This window comes from Garra rufa, chromosome 8, assembly GCF_049309525.1.
Source record: "Garra rufa chromosome 8, GarRuf1.0, whole genome shotgun sequence".
Lineage (NCBI taxonomy): Eukaryota > Metazoa > Chordata > Actinopteri > Cypriniformes > Cyprinidae > Garra > Garra rufa.
The window spans coordinates 11,971,724-11,998,589 of NC_133368.1; the positions used below are offsets into that span (position 1 = coordinate 11,971,724).

A 26,866-nucleotide genomic window follows, 5' to 3' on the forward strand; every position below is an offset into this window, starting at 1 on the left:
CTCAGTCCTTAAATAGCCATGTGTTCTTGAGTCGTTTCTATTCTGGGATTAGAGTCATGCACTGTCCTTGATCTCCCCCAGTTATCATTAACCGCATTGGCCCTATTCTGCTGTCAGAACACAAAATCTAGTAAGCTGTCTACGTAGACAGCCTTTTAAGGCATCATAGCTGTGGTCCCAGTGTAAATTCTGTTAAAAAGCAGGCACATGTCTTTACACGCATGACACTAAAATAGTACAGTAAACATTAGATCAATAACAAAATGTTAAATCTAATGTACATTACTGATATCATATCTGACGTAGGACTTCTGTAAATGTCCTTGTACTTTTTTTTAACAAGAATTATTTAGTAATTCATCACTTTGCTTTAAAATTAAAGAAATTTGTCGACATACAGCGCCGTTGTGCTCTGGGCGTCCCGTGTTCGAATCCCGACTCGAGGACCTTTCCCGATCCCGCCCCTATCTCTCTTCCACTTCGCTTCCTGTCAATTCTGATCTGTCCTATCAAAATAAAGGCAAAAATGCCAAAAATGTGCAGCAAGGAATCTGCAAATATTATAATGCATTTTACCTTTTTAACTTTGTTTACAATTATTTATTATGCATTGTTACTTCCATTATGAATGCCTTTATAATGCATTATACAACTTTGAAAATGTTTGACTCTTGTACTTTGGATTTTATTTATTTATTTCTGTAAAGCACAAATGAAATATTATTTTTACCCAATTATTTAACTATTTTACACAGTATTTTACTTAACCATCTAAGATGTAGATGAGTTTGTTTCTTAGAACACATTTGGAAAAATATAGCATTTAATCACTTGCTCACCAGTGGATCCTCTGCAGTGAATGGGTGCCGTCAGAATGAGAGTTTGAACATCTGATAAAAGCATCACAATAATCCACTGTTTTATGCAATGGTCTGTTTTCGCTTGCAAACGGATCTTAATCTGTGCATATTTCTCTTCTGATTCAGTCAAGACTAAATTTTAACTGAAGAAGCAGGGTTCTATGCATGCATTTCTCTAACTTTAACTTAAAAAATGTAAGAGCGCAGTCAATATTTTAGTAGCACCTTCTAATCAATCATCAAAAAATCTGATTAAAAATTAGTCTTCCAATTACAAGGTGATATTTGACTCATTAAAGTGAACTAAAAGGAAATTTTCGGAAGGTTTTATCTGCTTTCTGAGCCATTTAGATATAGCTTCAAAGCTTTTGGGTTCCAAAGACTTATATAGTTAGAACCTTCTTTGTTTTCTAAAAAAAAAAAAAAGGCCCAAAATGTACACAGCGTACAAAAGAAACGTCATATAATATAAATAAGTTGTCACAGAATAAGAATATGTAAATAACTCAATTTTGACGAAAACAGATAGAACCTTAGAATTCCAACGCGACGTTTTCTTTTGAACTTTGTAATGGCATTTTTCTAACTTTATTAAAAGTATGTCATCTTTAATGTCAAATTTTTAAATATATATATTTTATAAGTTTTTAAAACATAATTAAAACAACAGAATAAGCACAAGTAGAATACGAATAAGTTACCAATCAAATGATATTAGTATTAACTAAATAAATACAGAGGTGGCACAGAAGAGCACAAAAGTGGCTTGTAGGTGTATTTTCATATGTTTAATGAGTGCATGAGTGCAATCAAATTCATAAATTCATGTTGAGATTAATGTCTTAAATATAAAATTCTGAATATAGAAATATTAAATGATTTAAATAACTGAAAAGATACTTTAAAAATTAAACTAAATCTGCCAGTAGGTGGCACTGATTTATTTACTGAATCATTCATTCATTTAATTTGTTCGAACGGCTGATTCATTTAGGAATAAATCAAGTGACTGTCTTTATAAATGGGTAATTGATTCATTGACTCACTAGATTTGTTTAAAAACACATCAGGCAATAGTGTTGTAGTCAGACAATGTAAGTCACTTAATATTAACTTGTTGTTTATTGAACTGTCAATATCTCATTTATGAACTACCTTAAAATCACTAAAAGCTGTCTGTGATGCTTTACTCAATGTTGCAAAAACACAGAAACGTTTGAAATATGCTGATGCAAATGCGACTGAAATGTTCGCACTGTAGAGCCCTGACAAAGCAATATTATGAGCTATAGATAACTTGTGTGGATTATTGTGATGTTTTTATCATCTGTTTGGACTCTCATACTGACGGCACCCATTCAATGCAGAGGATCCATTGCTGAGTAAGTGATATAAAGCCAAATTTCTCCATATCTGTTTCCTTGAAGAAACAAACTCACCCACATCTTGGATGGTTTGAGGGTGAGTATATCTTAAGTGAATTTGACTTTATGAGAAATGCTCACTGACACTTCAGACAAAATGTAGCGAGGAGCCGATGTGAAGAGCTCTTGCTGCGTGACCAGCGGCCGGGTGCTTTTCACACCAGCTGAGCGACCCATCAGCATCTGGGTCTGATCGCAGCATGCTCGTGTTTTGATGCACCTCATACAGACTGTGAAGAGCCGCTCGAAGCAGAGTAAACATTAGCGCCACAGGTAGTAAAACACTGCGTGTGTGTGCGCGTTTGTACTGGAATGTCAGGAATTCCTTTGGCTCAGTGAGAATAGAGCAGGAAAAGGAAGCTGTCTGTGCATCATGCTTAAGTTATTTTTGCCCGGTGAGAGCAAGAGGTCATAGTGTATGGGGAAAAGAGGAATTTTGTAGCGCACTTCATCTTGTTAGCCCTCTGAAGCCCTTTTATGAACTCGTATGGGCCTCTGCTCGTCCCTGATGACATACAGCGCTTTCAGTTGTGGAAAAAATACTACGTCACAAGCCAGAAAAAGAGTCTTGGCACTTGCTTTGACAAGCAGTTATGTTTTGTGTCTTGAGTTTCCTCTTATTATGATAGTTTTGTTCTCCCTATGTAGATTCACCTTCAGATAACTTTCCAGTGTTTTCCTTGCCTTAAAAGTTAATGTGAATTTTCCTTAAACAACCTGGCAGATAGTCATAGTGGAAAAGTTCAGCTGATCATATTTTCATGTTTTAATGATAATTTAATTTAGTGTGTAATAACAAGAATGAAATATGGGCTTTGCCACATGGAGCTTTGTGTATGTGAAACTGCCATTATAAATTGTGTAATATTTGAAGCTAGTGATGGATATAGATATGTTTTTTTAAAGAAGGTTCTTACGTCTGACCAAAGCTGCATTTATTTGATCAAAAATACAGTAAAACGGTAATATATTTTGAAATATTACTATTCAAAATAACTCTTTTATATTTGAATGCATGTAATTTATTCCTGTGATGCAAAGCTAAATGTTCAGCATCATTACTTCAGTCTTCAGTGTCACATGATCCTTCAGAAATCATTTTAATATGCTGATTTGCTGCTCAAGAAACATTTATTATTATCTGAAAACTATGGAAGCCCTTTTTTTTTTTACAATTGCATGATACAAACTCGCAAATCTGTCAGAATTGTGAGTTTATATCTCGCAATTCTGACTTTATATTTAGCAATTCTGGCTTTATAACTCTTAATTGTGAGTTTATATCTCACAGTTCACAAGAAAAAAGTCAGAATTGCGTGATATAAACTCGCAACTGCAAGAAAAAAGGTCAGAAATGTTTTTATATCTTGCAATTCTGACTTTATTTCTTGCAATTGTGAGTTTATAATTCCACAATTGTGAGTTTATATCTTACAATTCTGAGAAATAAAGTCAGAATTGTGTTATATAAATTCACAACTGCAAGAAAAAAAGTCAGAATTGTGAGTTTATGTCCCGCAATTCTGACTTTATTTCTTATAATTGCGAGTTCATATCTTGCATTTCTATCTTTATAATTCGCAATTGCGAGTTTATATCTCACAATTCTGAGAAAAAATCAGATTTGCGCGTTTGTATCACGCAAAAAAAGTCAGAATTGTGAGATAAGTCGCAATACCCTTTTTTATTTTTTATTCAGTGCAAGAAACGGGCTTCCATTAGCCTGGGTTTCCCCATGCTGCCTTGCGCGCAGCACGATGTTATTCACGCTGCTAGGCAGCCTGGAGTCCATGGACCAAATTTTCACCTCAGATAGGGAACCAATCACAGAACGGGGAGGGAGCAGCAAGACGATAATGCCTTCGAAGCAGTTTGTTTATAACTATGGATCCAGCATGGCAGCAGACGCAAAGATATCTTTCGATGCAGCCTTACACCGTGTCTACACCGGACGCGACAGTTGTCGCACCGCGCCGCAACAGCTAAAGTCTGTCTACACTGGACGCGACAAAGCAACCGTTGCAAATCATTCACGGTGTGTTCACACGGGGCGTCAGCGTCAACGCTTGACGGTAGGCGTGGCTGAAGTTTGGCACTGACGCCATGGTCATAGCAGCGTCAGCCAATGAAATTAGACAGGAACTCAACAACAAAAACTCGGATAAAGGACTCGGAAAACTCGGTCATAAAGGACCGGGTGATTGCCCACCGCAATAATGAGTTTCTCCTCCATTTTAAAATTTATCCTCAGTTTGCTGCTCTTGAACAGAATGACTGTGATTGGCTGCCGCCTGGCTACTGTATTTGCATAGAGCGATCCTGATTGGCTGACGCTTCCGTCGGCGGCGCTTCACTGGCGTTGCTCGCGGCAGAAGTTGAAAAATTCTTAACTTCTGCCGCGAGCAACACCAGTGAAGCGCCGCCGACGGATCCACAATTCTTTTCGGCAACGCTTGATGTCACCCATTCAAAGTCGATGGAAAGCGTTGACGCTGACGCCCCGTGTGAACACACGTTAAACTTTGTGTGAGCATGTCATTAATGGAACGCAATTGTAAGCTAAAAAGTCCGAATTGTGAGATAAGTCGCAATACACATTTTATTTTTTTATTCAGTGGCGGAAACTGGCTTCCATAGTTTTCAGCATTGATACTAATAAGAAATCTTTCTTGATCAGCAAATCAGCAAATTAAAATGATTTCTGAAGAATCATGTGACACTGTAGACTGGAGTAATGATGCTGAAAGTTCAGCTTTGCATCGCAGGAATAATTAGCAATTTTTATTCAGAATTGCAAGGAAAAAAAAGTCTGAATTGTGAGTATATATCTTGCGATTCTGACTTTATATTTATATTTGTGACCCTGGACCACAAAACCAGTCTTAAGTCGCTGAGGTATATTTGTAGCAATAGCCAAAAATACATAGTATGGGTCAAAATTATTGATTTTTCTTTTATGCCAAAAATCATTAGGAAATTAAGTAAAGATCATGTTCCATTAAGATTTTTTGTACAATTCCTACTATAAATATATCAAAATGTAATTTTTGATTAGTAATATGCATTGTTAAGAACTTAATTTGGACAACTTTAAAGGTGATTTTCTCAGTATTTAGATTTTTTTTGCACCCTCAGATTCCAGATTTTTAAATAGATGTATCTCGGCCAAATATGGTCCTATCCTAACAAACCATACATCAATAGAAAGCTTATTTATTGAGCTTTCATATGTTGTATACATCTCAGTTTTGTAAAAATTTTACCTTATGACTGGTTTTGTGGTCCAGGGTCACATTTATATTCAAAATATTTATATTCTAAGAAATAAAGTCAGAATTGCGTGATATAAACGCGCAATTGCGAGAAAAAAGTCACAATTGTGAGATACAAACAATAAGTCTGAATTGTGATTCCAGAATATATTTTTGGCAATTCCGACTTTATAACTTGCAATTGTGACTTTATTTCTTGCAATGGTGAGTTTATAATTCCGAAATTCTGACATTATATATAGCAAATATAAGTTTATATCTCACAGTTCTGAGAAATAAAGTCAGAATTGCGTGATATAAACTCGCAGTTGCAAGAAAAAAAATCAGAATTGTGAGTATATATCTCGCAATTCTGACTTTATTTCTAGCAATTGTGAGTTTATATCCCTCAATTCTGACTTTATATTTGTATTTATATTCAGAATTGTGAGATATAAACTTGCAATTCTGAGAAATAAAGTCAGAATTGCGTGATATAAACTCGCAGTTGCAAGAAAAAAAGTCAGAATTGTGATCCTGCAGTTGAGTTTCTATTTGCAATTCTGACTTTATAACTTGCAATTGTGACTTCATATGTCACAAATCTGAGAAAAAAAATCTGAATTGCAAGATGTAAACTCGAAATTGCAAGAAAAAAAAAAGTCAGAATTGTGACATAAAAAATCGCAATTACCTTTTTTATTTTTTATTCAGTGGCGGAAACAAGCTTCCCAAACAAAACAGTGTTGCTTAATGTTTTTGATGTTTTTAATGTGTTTTTCTTAAGGATTCTTTGATTAATAGAACAATCTGTGTTTATTTAAAATATTTGAAATATAAATCTTTTTAAAAAGATTTAAATGTCTTTACCTTTCAATTAATGTAATATATCTGTGCTGAATGAAAAAAAAAAAACTGTGTTCCATACAGTATGAATGACTGATCACCAATGCACTGGTAAACCCTGTCCTCACACACCTCTGTCCTTCTTTGACCCCTGCCTCTCTGTCAGCGCACTACAGGATACACTAAATGACAGGCGGTGCCTCGCTTTGTTCGTTTGTGTGTGTGTTGTAGGATATGACAGCGCGGGACCTCCTCCAGCAGAGGTACACCCTGCCTAATGGAGACACGGCCTGGAGGGCCTCCCCGCTGGTCACTGCTGCTCAGGAGGGCAAGCTGGTGCTGTTGGACGGCATCCACCGTGTCAACCTGGGCACTCTGGCTGTGCTTTCTAGGTCAGTCTCAATCTATACTACACCTACTGTGCTTAGACTATAACACTCCTAATCCAGTGGGATGCCAACTTATTTTCATCGTATGCCATCTAGAATGATCAGAATCTGTAGTAGAAGTAGTAGTACTAATGATCAAAATTCATCTTATATTAATAATTATTTATTATAATTTGAATGTTCATTATTTGTACTACTACTACTAATAATAATAATTCAAATGTTCATGATAAAAATAAATTGTTATTATTAGTAATAGGAGTAATAATAGTAGTAATAACAATAATTCAAATGTTCATATCTATGAATTACTGCTACTTCTAATAATAAATTAAATGTTCATAATAAGTTACTATATTATAATAATAATGTATTGTTATCATCAGCATTTGAATTATTAGTAGTGGTAGTAGTAGTCATTTTAAATGTTCATATCAATAATAATAATAATAATTTACTAATAATTTAAATGTTCATAATAGTATATTAATAAATTATTACTACTACTACTAATTATAATAATAATGACAACAAATGTATAATAATAATATTAACAATAATAATTTAGTAGTAGTAGTAATTTAAGTGTTCATAATAATGCAGGAATAAATTAATATTACTACTACTACTAATGATAATAATAATGACAACAAATTAATATTAATAATACTAATACTAATGATGATAATAATGACAAAAATATATTTAAAAAATAAAATTTACATTTTCATAATAATAAATTATTATTATTCTATTTATTATTATTACTACTGTTACTAATAATAATAATGACAACAAATTAATGACAATAATATAATTAGTAGTAGTAATTTAAATGTTCATATTAATGAAGGAATAAATTAATATTACTACTACTACTACTACTACTGATGATGATGATAATAATAATAATAATAATAATGATAAAAATAATAATTTAGTAGTAATTTACATTTTCATAATAATGAATGAATAAATGAATATTACTACTACTAATGATAATAATAATAATGACAACAAATTAATATTAATAATAATAATACTTATGATAATACTGACAACAAATTAATATTAATAATACAAATCATATTGATGATAATAATAATGACCATAAATTAATATTAATAAAACGAATAATACTGATGATAATAATAATGACAAAAATAATAATTTATTAGTAATTTACATTTTCATAATAATTAATTCATAAATTTGTTATTATTACTACTACTGCTGCTAATTATAATAATCCCGACAACAAATTAATAACAATAATAACAATAATGATTTAGTAGTAATTGAAATTTTCATAATAATTAATAAATAAATTATTATTACTACTAATACTAATGATAATAATAATGACAACAAATTAATATAATAATAATAATAATAATAATAATAATAATAATAATAATAATATAATTTTATTGCCATTATTTTTGTTCATTCAAATCTTCATGATTACAATTTAGTAATAATAGTAATTTAAATGTTTATAATGAACAAATTAGTTTATACTGGAAACTTGTATTAAGTCTAGTTAGTACACTTTGTTTTATCTACCTCTTCATGAATGTTTATTTAATACATTTTTGGCACAATATTTTTTTATCTTTTTATTTTTGGTTCTTTTAACAGTTTTTTCTCCCTCCTGAGAATACACTCTTGGTGTGAAAAACCCAGCACTGCTATTTCTGTGCTTGTGTTTTTCACTTTGGAGCAGATTGCTGATCATCGCTCTCTTGCTGTAGTGCTAGATTTGTTTGGTGATTAATCTGGCCTGTCTACCATCTCAGGTTGCTGCACGACCGAGAACTGGCTCTGTACGACGGGACTCGACTACTGAGGTGGGACCGTTACCAGACTCTAAAAGACGAACTACAGCTCACTGACAAGGAGCTACAAGACAGGTAATATTGTGATCAGACAATTACATCAATCTCCTCAATTAACCTGTGGTACCCTAACTTACAGTTTAAAAATGTGCAGATGTGTAAATGACATTCTGTTGTCTTCAGGGTCATTTTAAATAATGTTTTTTTTTGTTTTTGTAAAGAATGACAAAAATGAGAATTCTTGAAAATGTACTTCAATGTTTATACGCACTTCATATGTCCATTAAAAAAATCAATCAAGCAGTTTTTCTGAAGTCATCTGAAGAGAGACAATCTCTTCATATGATGATGCTCAAATTCAGTTATTATTTTTAGTAGTAGTAATTTATTTATTGATCAAATTTCTATTATTTGTATATTTTTAGAAAAAGTATTATTATTATTATTATTATTATTATTATTATTATTATTATTATTATTATATTATTATTAATAATAGTATTGTTATTATGATTATTATCTTTTATTTTACAATACAAGTACTAATTTATTGATCAAATTTGTATATTTCAGAAAATAATGAACATTATTATTCACATTATTACTTTTGAAATTACTATATTTATAGGAATTATTATTGCTATTTATTAATAATAATATTATTGTTGTTATTATTGTATTTTACAATACAAAAGTGTCATTACCAATTTAATTATTGGTCAAATTTGTATATTTTAGATATACATATAGATTTATTTATTGTTTATATAATAATAGTAATAAAAATAATATGAATAATAATTATTATTAGTTATATTCATATTATTATTATTATTATTATTATTATTATGCACATTATTATTCATAGTTATTGTTGTTAGTAGTAGTACTATTAAATACTCATCTTTAATCATTTTTTTTTTATTAAATACATATATTTTAGTTCTCTCTCTCTCTCTCTCTCTCTATATATATATATATATATATATATATATATATATATATATATATATATATATATAATAAGACGATGTACAAGAGGCATCATTGTGGAAAAAAATATTACTCATCTTTTATTTACATTTGAACAAAAAGTGGCATGTCCAAAATTATTCATACCCTTCTCAATAATCAGTAGAAAAGCCTTTATTGGCTATTACAGCAGTCAAACGCTTCCTATAATTGCTGACCAGCTTTTTGCATGTCTCCACTGGTATTTTTGCCCATTCATCTTTAGCGATGAGCACCAACTCTTTCAGGTTGGAGGTTCTCCTTGCCATCAGCCTGATCTTTAGCTCCATCCACAGATTCTCAATTGGATTTAAGTCAGGACTCTGGCTGGGCCAAAACGTTAATGTTTTTGTCTGCTAACCATTTCTTCACCACTTTTGCTCTGTGTTTTGGGTCGTTGTTGTGCTGAAATGTCCACTGGTGCCCAAGGCCAAGTTTCTCTGCAGACTGCCTGATGTTGTTGTTGAGAATTTTGATGTATTGCTCCTTTTTCATGGTGCAGTTTACTGTGATTAGGTTCCCTTGTCCACCGGATAAAAAAAAAAAAAACATTAGGTTCCGACCACCATGTTTGACAGTATGGATGGTGTTCTTAGGGTTGAAGGCTTCTCCTTTTTTACGCCAAATGAAGGCTACATCATTGTGGCCAAACAATTCAATTGTTGTTTCATCTGACCATAAAACAGAAGGCTAGAAGTCTTCTTCTTTGTCCAGATGAGCATTTGCAAAGGCTAAGCGGAGAAGTGGTGTCCTCCTTGGTCTGCGCCTGTGGAACCCAGTGGTGTGCAGTGTCCTTTGGACTGTCTTGAGATATTGCCACCAGCAGAACCCAGATTCATCAGGATGGCCTTGGTGGTGATCCTTGGATTCTTTTTTTTTTTTTTTACCTCTCTCACTATCCTTCTGGCCAGTACAGGTGTCACTTTTGGCTTCTGATTTTTCACAGTGTGGAACGTCTTGTATTTTTTAATAATACTTTGCACTGTAGCCACTGGAACTTCAAAACATTTAGATAAAGTCTTATAGCCCTTTCCTGACTAGTGAGCAGCCACAATGCACAGCCGCAGGTCCTCAGTGAGCTCCTTTGTCTTAGCCATGACTGTCCACAAACCAACAGCAGAGAGCTTCTGTTTTTCACCTGTTGAGTTGATTAAAACAGCTGTTCCCAATGAATCAGGGTAATTAGGATGCTTTAGAACAGCTTGGACTATTTGGAATGGTATAGAACTTTGGATTTTCCCGTAGATTGTGACAGTTTGCAAAGGGTATGAATCATTTTGGACATGCCATTTTTTGTTCAAATGTAAGTAAAAGCTGATATTTTTTTTCCACAATGATGCCTCTTGTACATCGTCTTATTATCTTTGGGGAGAAGCCTGTGTCATTTCCGGTCAAAAAAAAAAAAAATGCTGATTGAAACTTTAAGTGAGAATTTGCCAGGGGTATGAATAATTTAGAATAATGTAAAATATCTATTCTAATGGTTTTGCTAATTAAAATGCATTCATATAATTGATTAAATATATGAACTGTCCCTAAGTCTCTGGACTGTGAGAGCAAGTCGAAAGAGCCATTTAAGTTAAATAAGCACATAATGGTTTTAGGAACGATCCTAGGTTCTTGTTATTTTATAAACGTTTTTATGTCCAGCTGAGGTAATGCTTTTGGGAGGCATGCCGTCGAAATGAAGTACTTACGTGAGGTCAGTGTTCTGCTTAGTGCTTTAGAAATCCCAGCACCTTTCATTTCTCACGAGAGCTACATCCATCCATTGGTCCCTGTGCCAAATGCAGTTGCAAAGTGGGAACTGTAGCTGCGTCTCGGCAGTGCGCCACCATCATGGAACAGAATGGGAATCTCACGCTAATCAACTCCTGTATGTGTTCGTGGGGGAGATGTGAGAATTCAGCACATTCAGAGCAGCCCTTCTTTTTTATGAACTGTCTCTCAGCAGTCAGATGATTATGACATATCCAATGTATTTTGGATGACTTTATTAAAGAGGAAACCTCTACTGGTCAAATGAGTTGTGCATTTATGTTAATGTACTCTTTTAGCCAAACGGATCCATAAAGGTGATATTATATGCTTTCAGATTACTCATTAAGTCACGGTTCTTTGTCTCGTTTGACCTGAAGCGGCCGCAGTCATGAAGGCTCAATGAATAGTGAATATTTTGAAGCCTCACGCGCATCTGATGACTAAAGCCGCATAGTAGGTGTTGATTAACTTACTGTGCCATCATTTCTATAGAGTGACTCTATCTCAGGACAACAAGCCTCGTGACAGCGAGTCTAGACCGAGCGTCCGAGTCTGTGAGAAACACTGAGTTACGATGAGATGCATTTCAGGCCTCGACAATGGCTGCTTTCATCTACAGACCGCAATAACAGGAAACTGCCCACCACACGGTCCAGCTCAATTTAATCCGAGGGCTGATTTTATAGGTTTTGTCAGTTAGCGCCATGACACTCGCTGTTTATTTCGGTCTGTCCCTACTTGACTTCAGATGTGTCATTTAAAAGTGGTTGAGAAACTATATGCCACAACATTTTGTTGCTATGGTGCATCATCTTTTTTTTAATGGAGAGTTAATAAGCTAAAGCTTTTAATAGTTCAAGTTTTATTTTTGTAATAGTATAACACTGAGTATGACTGCTGAATTTGTTTACAGCGTTCAGTATTGTTTTAGCATTCCAGCGACTTTTTCAGATCTGAAACTAAATGAACTCCATGATGTTGGAGTCAAAAATGAAAAATGTACTCACCTCATGCTGTTCTATACCTGTGTGACTTACTTTCTTCTGTGCAAAACAAAATAATTTTTTAAAATTGTGATGTGTTGTCAACAAAAGAGAAGCTTTAAAGTATCATTGTGGTTTTCCTCAAAAATAAAATGCCTTTATTTAATGTTTTAAAGCGAATTAAGATGTTACTGTTGTTCTGTAAAATAAAATTAGTAGTAGTGCCAATAGTAGTAATAAATACTCATCTTTTATTTTACAATACTAAATGGCCATTACTAATAATTTATTTATTGTTCAAATTTGTATAATTTAGTAAAAGAGTAATAATAATTAGTATTAGTATTTTATTATTAATATTTTATTAGTAGCAGTAGTAGTAGTAGTATTAAATACTTAGCTGTATTTTACAATACAAAAGTGTTATTACTAATTTATTTATTGATCCAATTTGTATTTAGTAAAATAAAATTATTAAAATATTATAATTATTAATATTATAATTATATTTATTATTATTATTATTATTATTAACAATAATATTTTTTTAGTAGTAGTAGGATTAAATACTCATCTTTTATTGTACAATTTTATGATTATTAGTTTTTCTACTAGTAGTAGTAGTAAATAATCTTTTTTTACAATACAAAAGTGTCATTACTAATAATTTAATTACTGATCAAATGTGAATATTTTAGAGAAATTATGATTATTATTATTATTATTATTAATGTTTTATTATTATTAATAATATTGTTGTTGTTATTAGTATTAGTAGTATTAAATACTTATCTTTTATTTTACAATACAAATGTATCATTATCAATAATTTATTTATTGATCAATTTATTTTTTAGGAAAATTATATTTATTATTCATTTATTATTATTATTATATTATTATTCATATTATTATTGGTAGTAGTAGTAGTAGTAGTATTAAATACAAAATTGTCATTACTAATTATTTATTTATTGATCATATTTGTATAGGCTATTTAAAAAAGAGCTTTATTATTACTATTAATATTTTATTAATAATAATATTATTATTGTTATTAATAGTGGTAGTATTAAATACTTATCTTTTATTTTACAATACAAAACTGACATTACCAATAATTTATTTATTGATCAAATTTTCATATTTTAGAAAAAATGATGATGATTATTATTATTTTTTATTATTATTAATATTGTTATTAGTAGTAGTAGTAGTAGCATTAAATACTCGCCTTTTATTTTACAATACAAAGATTTATTTACTAGTAATTTATTGAACAAATTTGTATATTTTAGAAAAATAATAATGAATATTATTATTATTATTATTATTATTATTATTATTATTATTTATAGACTTTAAATATAGCACACGAGTTCTGTACCTTTTATGAGACATTTATAGTGCAATTGCATTCTTTTTGAAACTCAATAGCCTTAGTCTCCATTCATTGCAATCACTGAAAAAAGTGACCAACATTTCTTCTTTTGTGCTCCACAGAAGAAAGAAAATCATACAGGTTTGAAATAGCATAAGAGCGAGTACGACAATCAGTGTGTCTTATTGTGTGTTGGACATCCGCAAGGATCAGCAATCAACTTTGGAGTGGCTGATTCATCATCTCCCACTATTCCTAAGATTTCTTTTCTTAATACAGCTTATGTCTGATTGATTATTACTGTTCTGTTCTGAAATCTGAAACAGGGTTATTAGTGTTAACTGAAACTAAAACCGTAAAGAATGTTTGTTACTTGAAATAAACATTAACTGAAATAAAATAAATAGTCTATTTGAAATAGATTTAACCACTTAATCTCAACACCTGATTGGTGAAATGACAAATCTGTGAGCATCATGGTGAAGAAACCAGTGCTGTTGGATGTATATTTGTGTCCTGCTGGTGGAGCCCCACCTAGACGGGTAGGAAGGATGTTTGTGGTGGCGCGTCTGAGGTTGAAATAAAGCCACTTCCTCTTCCTGTGTTTCCAGCCGACGTCTCAGACTTCACTTGTGGTCTCTTCATCTGGTTCCAACACTGCTCTTAATTAGCGAGCCTCTGTTCCTGTCGGCCTCACACTCACATACACACTCCTTACTGTACAGGCGTATTAATGACGCCTCTAAAAGTCACACTTCGCTCGGCTGCGTGGGCAGGGCTGCTGTCTCTGACCTCCTGAGGTCAACACTGTGCTTGGGAGCAGAATATAGGTGGTCTCACAGAGTCAACTATTATTAGCACCTGGGTTTGTCTCTCTGTTTCTCTCTGTCTTTTTCAGACTTGTTGCATACAAGACAGTATAATATGTTGATTACTTGAACAATTTTCACAAAGCATGATCTCTCGTCTGTGCAAATTGTTGACAACAAGTGGTTTTTGAGCGGGCTTTTGTGTGCTTTATTTGGAGAAGTGGTGTCCTCCTTGGTCTGCGTCCGTGGAACCCAGCGGTGTGCAGTGTCCGTTGGACTGTCTGCCTTGAGATGTTGCCACCAGCGGAGCCCAGATTCATCAGGATGGCCTTGGTGGTGATCCTTGGATTCTTTTTTACCTCTCTCACTATCCTCCTGGCCAGCACAGGTGACACTTTTGACTTCCGGCCACGTCCTCTGAGATCACAGTGCAGAATGTCTTGTATTTTTAATAATACTTTGCACTGTAGCCACTGGAACTTCAGAACATTTAGATATGGTCTTATAGCCCTTTCCTGACTTTCCATGACTGTCCACACACCAACAGCAGAGAGCTTCTGTTTTTCACCTGTTGAGTTGATTAAAACAGCTGTTCCCAATGACTCAGGGTAATTAGGATGCTTTAGAACAGCTTGGACTATTTGGAATGGTATAGAACTTTGGATTTTCCCATAGACTGTGACAGTTTGCAAAGGGTATGAATAATTTTGGACATGCCACTTTTTGTTCAAATGTAAATCGAAGCTGAGAAATATTTTTTCCACAATGAAGCCTCTTGTACATCGTCTTATCTTTGGGGAGAAGCCGGTGTCATTTCCGGTAAAAAAAAAAAAAAAAAAAAAAACTTGCTGATTGAATAGTAACTTTAAGTCAGAATTTGCCAGGGGTATGAATAATTTCAGGCTATATATATATATATATATATATATATATATATATTAGGGCTGTCAAAATTAACGCGTTAATTGCGCGTTAACGCAAATTCATTTTAACGGCACTAATTTTATTAACGCGCGATTAACGCAGCGCGCATTTTCTGTTTGACCCACTACCTAGCCCATAGTTAAAGAAATGGATACACAGTGCTGCCAACCTAGCGAAAAGTGTCTAGCAACAATACATAAACACATAATTGGACAAACCTAATATAGTTTCTGAGGCTCTTCGGTTTTGCTGAACGTGCGTGAGGTCTCCCAATGCGCGCGCACCTCCCTCTCTTTATATCTGCGTCTGCTCTGTTCAGTGAGCGGCAGTGGAGCAGCGCTTTCAGTTAAAACTGATGTTATGTTCATTCCAGTGCTTGAAGTGGGCCGGTACGCAGGTACTTCTGTATTTTATCCTTTTGCGTACACCGGCACTTCTGGCATATTTAAATGAATGCAAGCGGAGTCGGGCTACGTTAGGATTGGTGCTGTGGGGTTGATGCGTAAAGCCACATACGAGTATGCACGCGAAAACGGCGTATTAAATGCACGTCAAACACATGCATAATTGCATATCATATGCACGCCAAAGTTAATTTCAGCTTGTTAATAGCACGCAAAATAGAAACAGAAAGTCGTGCTAGTGCGCAAGTCGTGCTGAAGCTAAGCAGGGCTGAGCCTGGTCAGTACCTGGATGGGAGACCTCCTGGGAAAACTAGGTTGCTGCTGGAAGAGGTGCTAGTGAGGCCAGCAGGGGGTGCTCACCCTGTGGTCTGTGTGGGTCCTAGCACCCCAGTATAGTGACGGGGACACTATACTGCCAAAAAGCACCGTCTTTCGGATGAGACGTTAAACCGAGGTCCTGACTCTCTGTGGTCATTAAAAATCCCAGGATGTCTTTCGAAAAGAGTAGAGGTGTGACCTCGGCATCCTGGCCAAATTTACCCATTGGCCTCTGACCATCATGGCCCCCGAATCATCCCCATATTCCGATTGGCTTCATCACTCTGTCTCCTCTCCACCAGTAAGCTGGTGTGTGGTGGGCGTTCTGGCGCACTATGGCTGCCGTCGCATCATCCAGGTGGATGCTGCACACTGGTGGTGGATGAGGAGATACCCCTGACACTGTAAGCGCTTTGAGTGTCTAGAAAAGCGCTATATAAATGTAATGAATTATTATTATTATTATTATTATTTGCATGAGACCAGGCTCTCCAATCAGTACATTATAACCAAAACAATACATTAAAACATAAAAGAAGCAGGTTTTTGGGATCACATAACTTTAAATGGCTAAACTCCTAAAAAGTCAAAGGATCCTGAAGGCATTCTAACAGGAAGTTAAAAACAACGATAATAATGCAGGGAATAGTGACTTATGTCCAGATGCCGGTAAATGATTCTTTTCAGTGATTGAATCATGATCATAATTCAGGATTTTTTTCAGTTATTATTTCATATTACTTTGGTTGTCTGATAACAGACATATTAAATCAATACAATGGAAACAGTTTTGTTGAGAACTTGGCTGCATCAAATGACAGTATGTGGGCACCTAGAGGCAAACAAATGTAATAATAAATGTAGATTTTGCCTGTTCAGAAGAAGTGAGCTGCCCTGTCCTGCAAATAATGTAAACAGGCTTGTGTAAGTAAATTGCTCAGTGCAAAGAAAGAGCAGTAATGGGAACCTGGTGTTTCTATGTTCTTTTTTTCATGTGTCTAATAGACATGAACAAGTTACAGTATTTGAAAAACATCTACGTTTGAAACAAGTTAGTCTAGTCAAGTATGGTTTCACTGATAATAAACACATATTTGCTTAAAGCAACCATATTTGTCCATGCCAATGTTGATTAGAGTATTAAAAACGTTAAAAGGTGTTAATTTAAGGTACATTTAGAACAGATAAAAATGTGCGATTAATCGCGAGTTAACTCAAGACAACCATGCGATTAATCGCGATTAAAAAAAATTAATCGATTGACAGCCCTAATATATATATATATTCAATGTATTGTTAATGTTAATGTTTTTATAGAGTTGTTTGCACAATATATTTTGTTGATTTAAAAATATATCAACATATCAAGTAATCAACACAGTATAATGTGATTTACTTGAACAATTTTCACAAAACATGATCTCTCGCCTGTGCAGATTGTTGACAACAAGTGGTTTTCAACTGGTTTTGCTCCACAACCAGGATTTTACATTGGTATGAAAGCAATTTTCAACATTGATAGTAATCAGAAATGTTTCTTGCGCAGCAAATCAGCATATTAGAATGATTTCTGAATGATCTTGTTGAACTAAAGACTGGAGTAATGATGCTGAAAATTCAGCGTTGCATCAGAGAAATAAACTACGATGAGTAAAATCTGCGAACAAACTTTGAAGTTTGCTTGAAAAAGCCTTGTCTGAAAGTCTGAAGCAGTTGTAAAAGCTTAAAGTTTGAAAGGTAAGATATATTAACCATATTCAGCCGAATATATGACAACCCTGATTATAAGACCCCCTTTTTTTCAAGATGTACCTTTTGGAAGAAGGCCTTTTGAAAACCAAATAAAAAAAAATTATTTTTCAGAAATTTTATTTTTGTTTTGAATAAATGTACCAACACTCACATTTAAAAATATACACTTTTTGACATACCATAAAAATAACAGGTAGCCGTCTGAAATCTAACAATTAGGCTATCCATCTCATAGTAGCCTACCAACATTTCATTAACAGTAGAAGTGAAATCTTATTGTAGTCTTCAAATCTGGGTACTGTCTTACGTTTTAAAATCACTTAGAGAGGAATTTTTCATCCCATCAGGCTTACATGACAGTCACAACTCATGCTGTAAGCTTTTTTTTTTCTTTAGTTTGCACTCTCGATGTTCTAACATTACAACACACATTACATTATGTATTTCTTAACGCACTTGTTTTATGCGTATTTGGAGCCATCTATTGTTGTAGGTGTATTATTAACATGTCAAAGTCTAGACCCTGAATATAAGACAACCGCTATCTTTCAGATGTATTTCCAAGAGAAAAACATCATCTTATATTATGGTCAATACAGAAGTTGTTAATATCACGTTGTTAACATGTTTCTAGGTTGATTAGCATGTTTTTTCATGGTTATCATGTTGTTAGTATGTTACTAGCATGTGTCTAACGTGATAGCGTGATTAGCATGTTGATAGCATGTTTTACATTTTGTTGGCATGTTGCTAGCATGTGTCTTACATTTCAAAAGGAAGGAGAGTAAGCAGAGAAGACTTTTACTTTCAGAACTTTGTATTCGGATTCAGGCACATCCTTAATGATTAGCATGTTTTTAACATGATTTGCACGTTGTTACGATGTTACTAGCATGATTGGCATGTTGTTAGTATGTTGATGTTTAGCATGTTGTTAGTGTGTGACTAGCATGTGTCTAGCATGTTGTTAGCATGTTTTTAAAATGATTAGTACGGATGAGCCTGAATCAGGGAATCTGTGTTCAGAAAGACACGGAAAATGAATAACTGGTTCTACTTAGCCACTAAAGGGACATGGTTAGCTACCTGATAGCAGTAGCCTGTTACATTACAGTAGATAAAAGGAAAGAGAGTGACATTTCCTTTGTTGCTAGCATGTTTCCAACATGTTTTAGCATCATTAGCATACTGATAGCATGTTATTAGCATTCTTCTAATATAATTAGCATGATTCTAGCATGTTTTAACTTTTTTTTTGGCATTTTAACATGTTTTAGGATGGTTAACATTTTTATAGCATGATTAGCATGTGAACATGTTAAATACTGTTAACATGAGTAACGTTGTTAACATGTTTTAGCATTATTAACATATTGTTAACATTATTAGCATGTTGATAGCATGTTTTAACAAGTTTTTAGTGTGTTTTGTCATGTTTTTATGTTGATAGTATGATTAATATTTTAATATGTTGTCATGTTTTATAACAATGGACATGTTGTTAGCATGTAGCTAACATGTTTTAACAAGTTTTAGCCTGATTAACATGGTGCTAGCATGTTTCATATGATTAGCATGTTGATAAGATGATAACATGTTTTGCATGTTGTTAGCAGTAGCGTTCACACTGATGTTCACTAGTGTTCAGTGTTCACACTGAAAATTCCAAAAATAAAAAGTGCACTTTAAATACCCAGTTGATGCACATAAATAACCCAAAAAAACGAAGTGTGCGCTAAGCTGTCACAGCTTTAGTTTTGTAGCGAAGGGGGAAGGGCTATCAGACTTTGTTTATGAATGACAAAATAACTTTATATAATCATACATTACATGGTTAAGTGCATAGTGTATAGTGCGTCATTTGGGACGCAGTTATTGTGAACATGTTATTAGCATGATTAACATGCTAGCTTATTTTATGACCATTAACATGTTGTTAGCATGTTTCTAACTTGATTAGTATGTTGTTAGCAGCATTAGTGCATTACTACAATGTTTTAGTATGTTGCAAGCATGATTTAGCATGTTGTTTAGGATAGCCATTTAAGTTTGACTGTACAAACGTTTTGACCCGGCTCAATCTGTCTGATTTTCGAAAACCGTAAACAGGATTAGTCAAGAAAAGATATAGCAACTGACTTCAGAACAGTCTGAAGGTTTGACCTGAGTTTGGTGGTTGTAGCTTTAAAGCTTTAAATTGCAAGATTTCTGTATCTCATTTTTATGTTGTTTGCATAAATGGTCTTATAGTTTTTCAGTGAGTGTTATGTGTAAAGATGATGGCAGCGCACCTGTGTATGATTACTGCTAACAAGTGGTACATTCAGTAATGATGTGTAAATGCTCAAAACGGGGGCTGGTGTCTTTGAAACCAGGGACATGGACTTAGAAGGTGGGAAGGTGTTGCTAGGCAACAGTAGGCAGTTGATCTGATGAAGATCTAAAATGGTGTGATAATGAAGAATCTCGATCGCTCTCTCTCTGTGTCAGTAGGTGTATCTATGCATTTCATGCAGGGGGCTTCACTGTTTATAAATAGACGGAGCTGTCCAGTGGGATTAGGTGGCGATGCAGCTCGAGCACAAGCTATTGTCAGTGATACAATATCAATGTGCCAGAGATCAGCGAGGGCACGGATCTTGACATGAGCATATCCTATTCACTTTGACAGATGAATGGACTGGCTTCACCTTCTCTTGTTTTCATACAGTCATCTGTGATCAGGTGCCTTTGGTTATGCCAGCCCCCTGAAACATATCATAATCATAATAACACAGATTGACAGTTGCTGTGACTGTAATGTCTGTTTTCAGGTCACCTGCTCCATTGTCTTGATAGTCTGTGTAACTTCACATCATGTTCAGAATGCAATGTTAACCTAATACTTACTACCCACTGCCTACTATTTTTATTTCATAAGAATTGAAATGGTAGTATTTTTCGTTGTTTTAAATTATTACTGCATTATGCATCAGGAATTGCTTGATAAAAATAAGTAACCAGTGCTGATCTTCTCCACAGATCCATCTTCCCAATCCACCCGTCATTCCGGATCATCGCCCTAGCGGAGCCGCCTCAGATCGGGAGCACCACGCAGCAGTGGCTCGGCCCGGAGATCCTCACCATGTTTCTCTTTCACACCATCAAACCACTGCCCAAAGCTGAGGAAACGGCCGTTATTCAGGGAATGGTCAGTCATATCACCTTCAGACCGATCTGTTGTGTCAGATTGAGTATTGTGTTTGATTAAATATGGTTACACCCAACAAGTACTGCATTTTGTGTTGAATCAAAATATCATATAGCTTTGATTCTTGCTTATTGGATTTGAATTGTGTATGCGTGTTGTTATTTATAACAGATCCCAAATGTTCCCAAAGAAGCAGTGGAGCAGCTGCAACACCTGACTCACAATCTGAGAAAGTCCAATGATTCAACGGTGAGTTTTCTGAAGTTAGATCCCTAAAACCTTTGAAGAACAAAACAATTCCTTCAGCACAGACATGGACATTGGACCTTGACTCTAGTGGTCCAAGAGCAGGCTCATATAGGGAGATTGGAGGTTCTTCCAATGCCTTATGAGTACATTTGATAAGGGTTCCTTTTAGTTTATACATACATAGGGTTTCTTGTTTAGAAAGTGCTTAGTCTGCTGCTTACCCTGTCCCAGAAACCTTAAATATCCTGTTGTCATGGAGTGCATCAGTGATTGTCCTCTTTTACAGCTGCCTCGGTTAACATTTTTCCCATTAATTTTCCCAGGAATTGAAATTCTCTCTCAAAAATTAAAATTCTTACATCATTTACTCACCCTCAAGTCAAGACACCTTTATTTATATAGCATGTTTTACAATACAGAATGTGTCAGAGCAGCTTTACAGTATTAAACAGGAAAATAGTGTGTCAAGTAATGCAAGAGGACACTAGTAAACACTCAATTTTCAGTTAAAGTCATCATTGAAAGTCATTATCAAGTTATCATTGTTATCATAGCTCAGTTACGTTCAAATAGTATCTGTGCAATCAAGTCAACAATATTGCAATATTACTTTTTCCAAGTATCTAGTAAAGTAACTCATTACTTTTTAATTGATAAGAAAATGGCTTTTTCAGTTACTTTTTCAAATAAGTAACGCCAGTTGCTCCCCCCCCCCCATTTATTGATTAAAAGCTCCCCTGTCCCCATGTTTCCTCAAAATGAATAAAAATAATTAAATATGTTAAATAATACAAACATCCTTTATGTATTTCCCATTTTATTAACCGATGTCTTTGCTGCCAACCTTTGATGATCCAATTCATCCATACTAATAAGCAAAATTTACTCAAGATAATCTAACATTTGTTTACTTTTTTTTTTATTGCTGAAGAGTTGAATTTCTTCTGTGGTCTACTGTACAGATGTGATATTACTTTTCTCTAAGCCTAAGCTTTTGGTGTAAAATTTTTGGCTTTTACTTTTGCCAAAAATATAACTTATATTAAAAACAAACAAGCAAGCCCTGCCCAGATTTAAAAAGTAACGCAAAACTAATGTAACGCATTACTTTCCATAAAAATAACCTAATTTGTTACTTTTTTAGGGAGTAACTGAATATTGTAATGCATTACTTTTAAAACTTACTTTCCCCAACACTTTCTCCAACTAAGCAAGCCAGAGGTGACAGTGAAAAGGAGAAACCAGGCTCAGTCGGGGGGCAGGTTCCAGCAGGTTTAATTCAGTGAAAGCTAATACCATGTTTACTGATAATATCTTCTAAGGGTAACATGTAAAGCGTGAAAAGCAGTGGTCCTAGTATTGAGCCTTGTGGTACTCCAACCTGCACTTTCACTGCCACAACTTGATAATGGTCAGATATAATTTGAACCATGCCAATGCACTTCCATTAATGCCAACATAATTGTGTAGTCTATTCAAAAGAATGTTGTGGTCGATAGTGTTGAATGCAGCACTAAGATCCAGTAGCACTAATAAAGAGATACAACCATGATCAGATGATAAGAGCAGGTCATTTGTAACTCTGATGAGAGCACTCTCAGTACTATGATACGGTCTAAATCCTGACTGGAAATCCTCACAGATACCATTTTTCTCTAAGAATCAATGTCGGTCTGTAATTAACTTGTTATTTGGGATCAAGTTGTGGATTTTAATGAGAGGCTTAATAACAGCCAGTTTGAAAATTTTTGGGACATATCCTGATGACAAAGGCGAATTGATAATATTCAGATGAGGATCTATGACTTCTGGAAGCACGTGTAGATGGAATAAGATCAAACATACAAGTAGTTGGTTTATATGATTTAACAAGCTTAAACAGTTCTCGATCTTTTGTAGCAGAGAATGAGTGGAATTGTTCCTCAGAGGGATTTATATCTGATGTGATGCTGCAGCTGTCACCTGCATGGTCATAATTGTATCTCTATCAGTATCGATCTTAGAAGTAAAGAAGTTTATAAATTCATTACTGCCGTGCTTTTGGGAAATGTCAACATCTGTTGATACTTTATTTTTCATTATTTAGCCACTGTACAATAAACACCTGGGTTTTGTTTGTTTTCTTCTAAAAGAGACAAAAGTAAGCAGATCTAGCAGTTTTTAAGGCTTTTATTTTTGTAGGAGGAAGTACTTTTCCTCTATGCAATAGGAAATACCTCTAGTTTTGTTTTTTTCCAGCTGCGCTATTTTTACCATGGGGTCTGTTTTCCTTAATCTTCTTTAAATGTAAATGAGCAACCATATCTAAAGTTCTAGAAATAAAGAGTCTATAGTTACATCCCAGATGTATATGACTTACATTTTTAGTGATTTTTATCAAATATAATCCAAAGATGATGCTTTAAAAACCACACAGAGTAAACAATGGTATTCCACACAACCTCAGTGGATGAATTAGTGTCTTCTGAAGTTAAACAGTGTGCATCATGCTTCACAATATGTTGACTTTCACACACTTTTCCTCACAAACATTGGTTGTTTCACTTTAAAAGACAGTTTTATGTTCATGTTTTGTTTTGTTTTAGTGAGATGAAAAGTTAAGTAAATGTCGTTTGGTGTTTTTGTGCTGTGTTCAGGCCATGTCCCTTGCTTCTTCGTTGTCCACCAGGCAGCTGCTGAGAATCTGTCGGCGTCTTTCTCAGTATCCACAGGAGAGTGTTGCTCACGCTGTGAACAAAGCCTGTCTGTCCAGGTAGACAAACTCAAACGCATTCATACATGCCTCAATGTCACCACTCAACAACTAAATAACCTTCACAAAAAAAAAGTAAAAAAAAGTTTGTGCAGTTTGGGACAGGGCTGTTACTCACCAATGGCAAACATAAATCATGTTTAAAAACAGGGATTTATTTTTCATTCTGTTTGATGCTGCTAGTAAAACTACATCTTACATGCTTAGTACCTTTTTTTTAGCTAGTAAAGTTCGGGGCGACTGGGAAAAGTTGATTTGTTATGTATGAATACAGAATGAATAATGTTCCTTGTATTTGTAGGTTTCTGCCCAGCCTGGCTCGCTCAGCTCTTCAGAAGAGTCTGGTAAACTCCTCAATAGAGGATCAGCCTGACCCAGCATTAGAACAGAGCCACCTCTACACCTGTGAGTTATAGTACAAAACCATACTGGAGTTCAGACCAATGCTAAGCTAAAGTCACAATTCACATTTGAATTATAAAACTGAGCAATTCAACACCGTCACACAACTAATTTCTTTGAATTTGATACATTTCATTTATTTCGTCATCCTTAAATTCCAATTACAATTCTGAATCCTGCTGAATTTGAAAAGTCTTTCTCAGTTCAGTTCTGAATTGCACACATCCCTGGCTCAGACTCCTTCAAGTGGATGCTCAGTCATTTTTAGCCTGAACTGATATTTTTGTCCCATTTTCCCTGCTGTCTGTAAAAGATTTCAGACTGTACGTTACTATGTGGTGTCTGAAAAGTGTAGATGGGAGAAAATATACTGTTTTTGTGAAGAAAAGAGTCTGTGACCCCAGGAGCTGAAAAACAGCCGACTAAGTCATATTTGACTGGTAAAATCTCTTTTTTTGAGAATATCTCATTTTTTCTTTTTTTATTTCTGCTCTCCCCTGTTAGGCACAGTAAAAGATGGACTTCTGACCATAGGGAACGTCTCGGCTCCGGTGTACAGCCCTGATGAGAAGATGAAGGTCCCGGATGTGCTCTTTTATGAGAATGTTCAGGTGAGCTCCTTATCTGCCCATTAATGAGAGTTTTCATTTTTGTGAATTATTTCTTTAATGCTTTGAATAGACTATGTAAGGGATAATGTACAGGCAGCCGGTAGTTATCGCAGAAATAAGCCCCGACAGTGTGATCAGGATGTCAGACTGCAAATGTCTCAACTGACCAATCAGAATCAAGCATTCCAAAGAGCCGTGTAATAAGCTGTTATGTTTTAGGGTGTGTTCACACTTGTAGTTTGGTTTTGGTCCGGACCAAAATACGAAATTATACATTTGGTCCTGGTCCGCTTAGCATTCACACTGGCATTTTTGACAGCCAACCTAAAGATACATTCACAACCGGATGGCAGCGTTCACACTTACTCAAACGAACCGCACTAACAGAGCAATTGCACCAGAGTTTGTTTTAATTGAACCAAACATGACAAGTGTGAACACATCCTAAATCACTAAATCCAGACAGTGTTGTTACTGTATACTAGAACTAAAACTATGATCTTTTTTTAATTGAAATAAAGAATATAAAATATTATATATATTAGGAAAACCTAAAATTCAAATTAGAAATGTGGCCTTGGCACTGAAATAAAACAAAATACTAAAATTTACTAAAAGTTTAAAATAAAGTACTAAAATTATTCAAATCAAAACTAAAACTAAACCGCAATATTTAAAAAAAAAAAAAAACTATAAAATAAAAATAGCAAAATGATATAACAATTACTTAAATGTAAACTAAAATTAAAATTAAAAGCAAAAAGCAAAAAAAAAAGCGAATTCACTAAATATTTATAAATACTATAACATAAATATATGTACAAGTAATTTTATATTATAATTTTACAGGGCTGTTAAATGCTTGAATCTGATTGGCTAATGAACGTCCTAAGGTGTGCAACTATTTTCAGGGAAATGCACTGCTAAAGTAGTTCCAGGCAGGTCTTGACCGCATTATATGTCCATATCACTTCGCCAAATGATTTCAGTTATTTCAAAAGTCCAACAGCAAAAAAAAAAAAAAAAAAACACGACACTGACCAAGCAAAAAAAATATAGTAAACAATAGAATAAAAATGACAAATTATTTCCATGTTTTTGCCACAAAATCATATAGAAACCCCAAAACGTTTTATATATATCTTTGTATGTAATAAATACTTTACAGGTAATTCATGTGATTATTGCTGCTTTTTTTTAAATTAATGATAGTAAATATTATTTATAAAAAGAATTAAATGAATAGAATAGAATAGAATAGAATAGAATAGAATAGAATAGAATAGCAGAGACACACACACACCAGTTAAATTCTATATTAAAACACCAACATGCAACATTGCCTGCCAACTATACAATATTTGCACATACATACCACATTACCCACTAGCCCTGCTTTTTATTAACATGGTAAGAAGACATGTCTGTGATTATTGCATGTGGGCCGCCAAAAATGGTTTGGTCTGGCAGTGAGAAAAGCTCAATCTGTTTCTGTCTGTCTCTGTCTAAGCCTTGTAAATCAACTGGGTGTTTCGTTTAAAGGTCAAATCTCAGAAATTACCCACAAAAGAACACTGGCCAGCACACACATCCAAGTACAGCAGGATGTCAACAGATCCACAGTCAGTCAGGATGTAATCATATTTCATTATTAGGGATTTGAAAGTCTTCTCACTATGGAATCTTCAGTATTCAAAGTTAAGCCAAAGTT

The 26,866-nt window shown here is 34.3% G+C and overlaps 1 protein-coding gene across 1 annotated transcript in view; it reads left to right on the forward strand.

Annotated features, from left to right (window-relative positions):
* Positions 1-26,866, forward strand: part of vwa8 (von Willebrand factor A domain containing 8) — a 135,757-nt gene that overhangs the window by 21,398 nt on the left and 87,493 nt on the right. Inside the window, exons 13-19 of the mRNA XM_073845801.1 lie at positions 6,613-6,773; positions 8,570-8,683; positions 20,973-21,141; positions 21,313-21,390; positions 24,027-24,142; positions 24,444-24,547; positions 25,049-25,155. Coding sequence (XP_073701902.1) covers positions 6,613-6,773; positions 8,570-8,683; positions 20,973-21,141; positions 21,313-21,390; positions 24,027-24,142; positions 24,444-24,547; positions 25,049-25,155 — 849 coding nt within the window. The remainder of the gene's footprint in view (positions 1-6,612; positions 6,774-8,569; positions 8,684-20,972; positions 21,142-21,312; positions 21,391-24,026; positions 24,143-24,443; positions 24,548-25,048; positions 25,156-26,866) is intronic.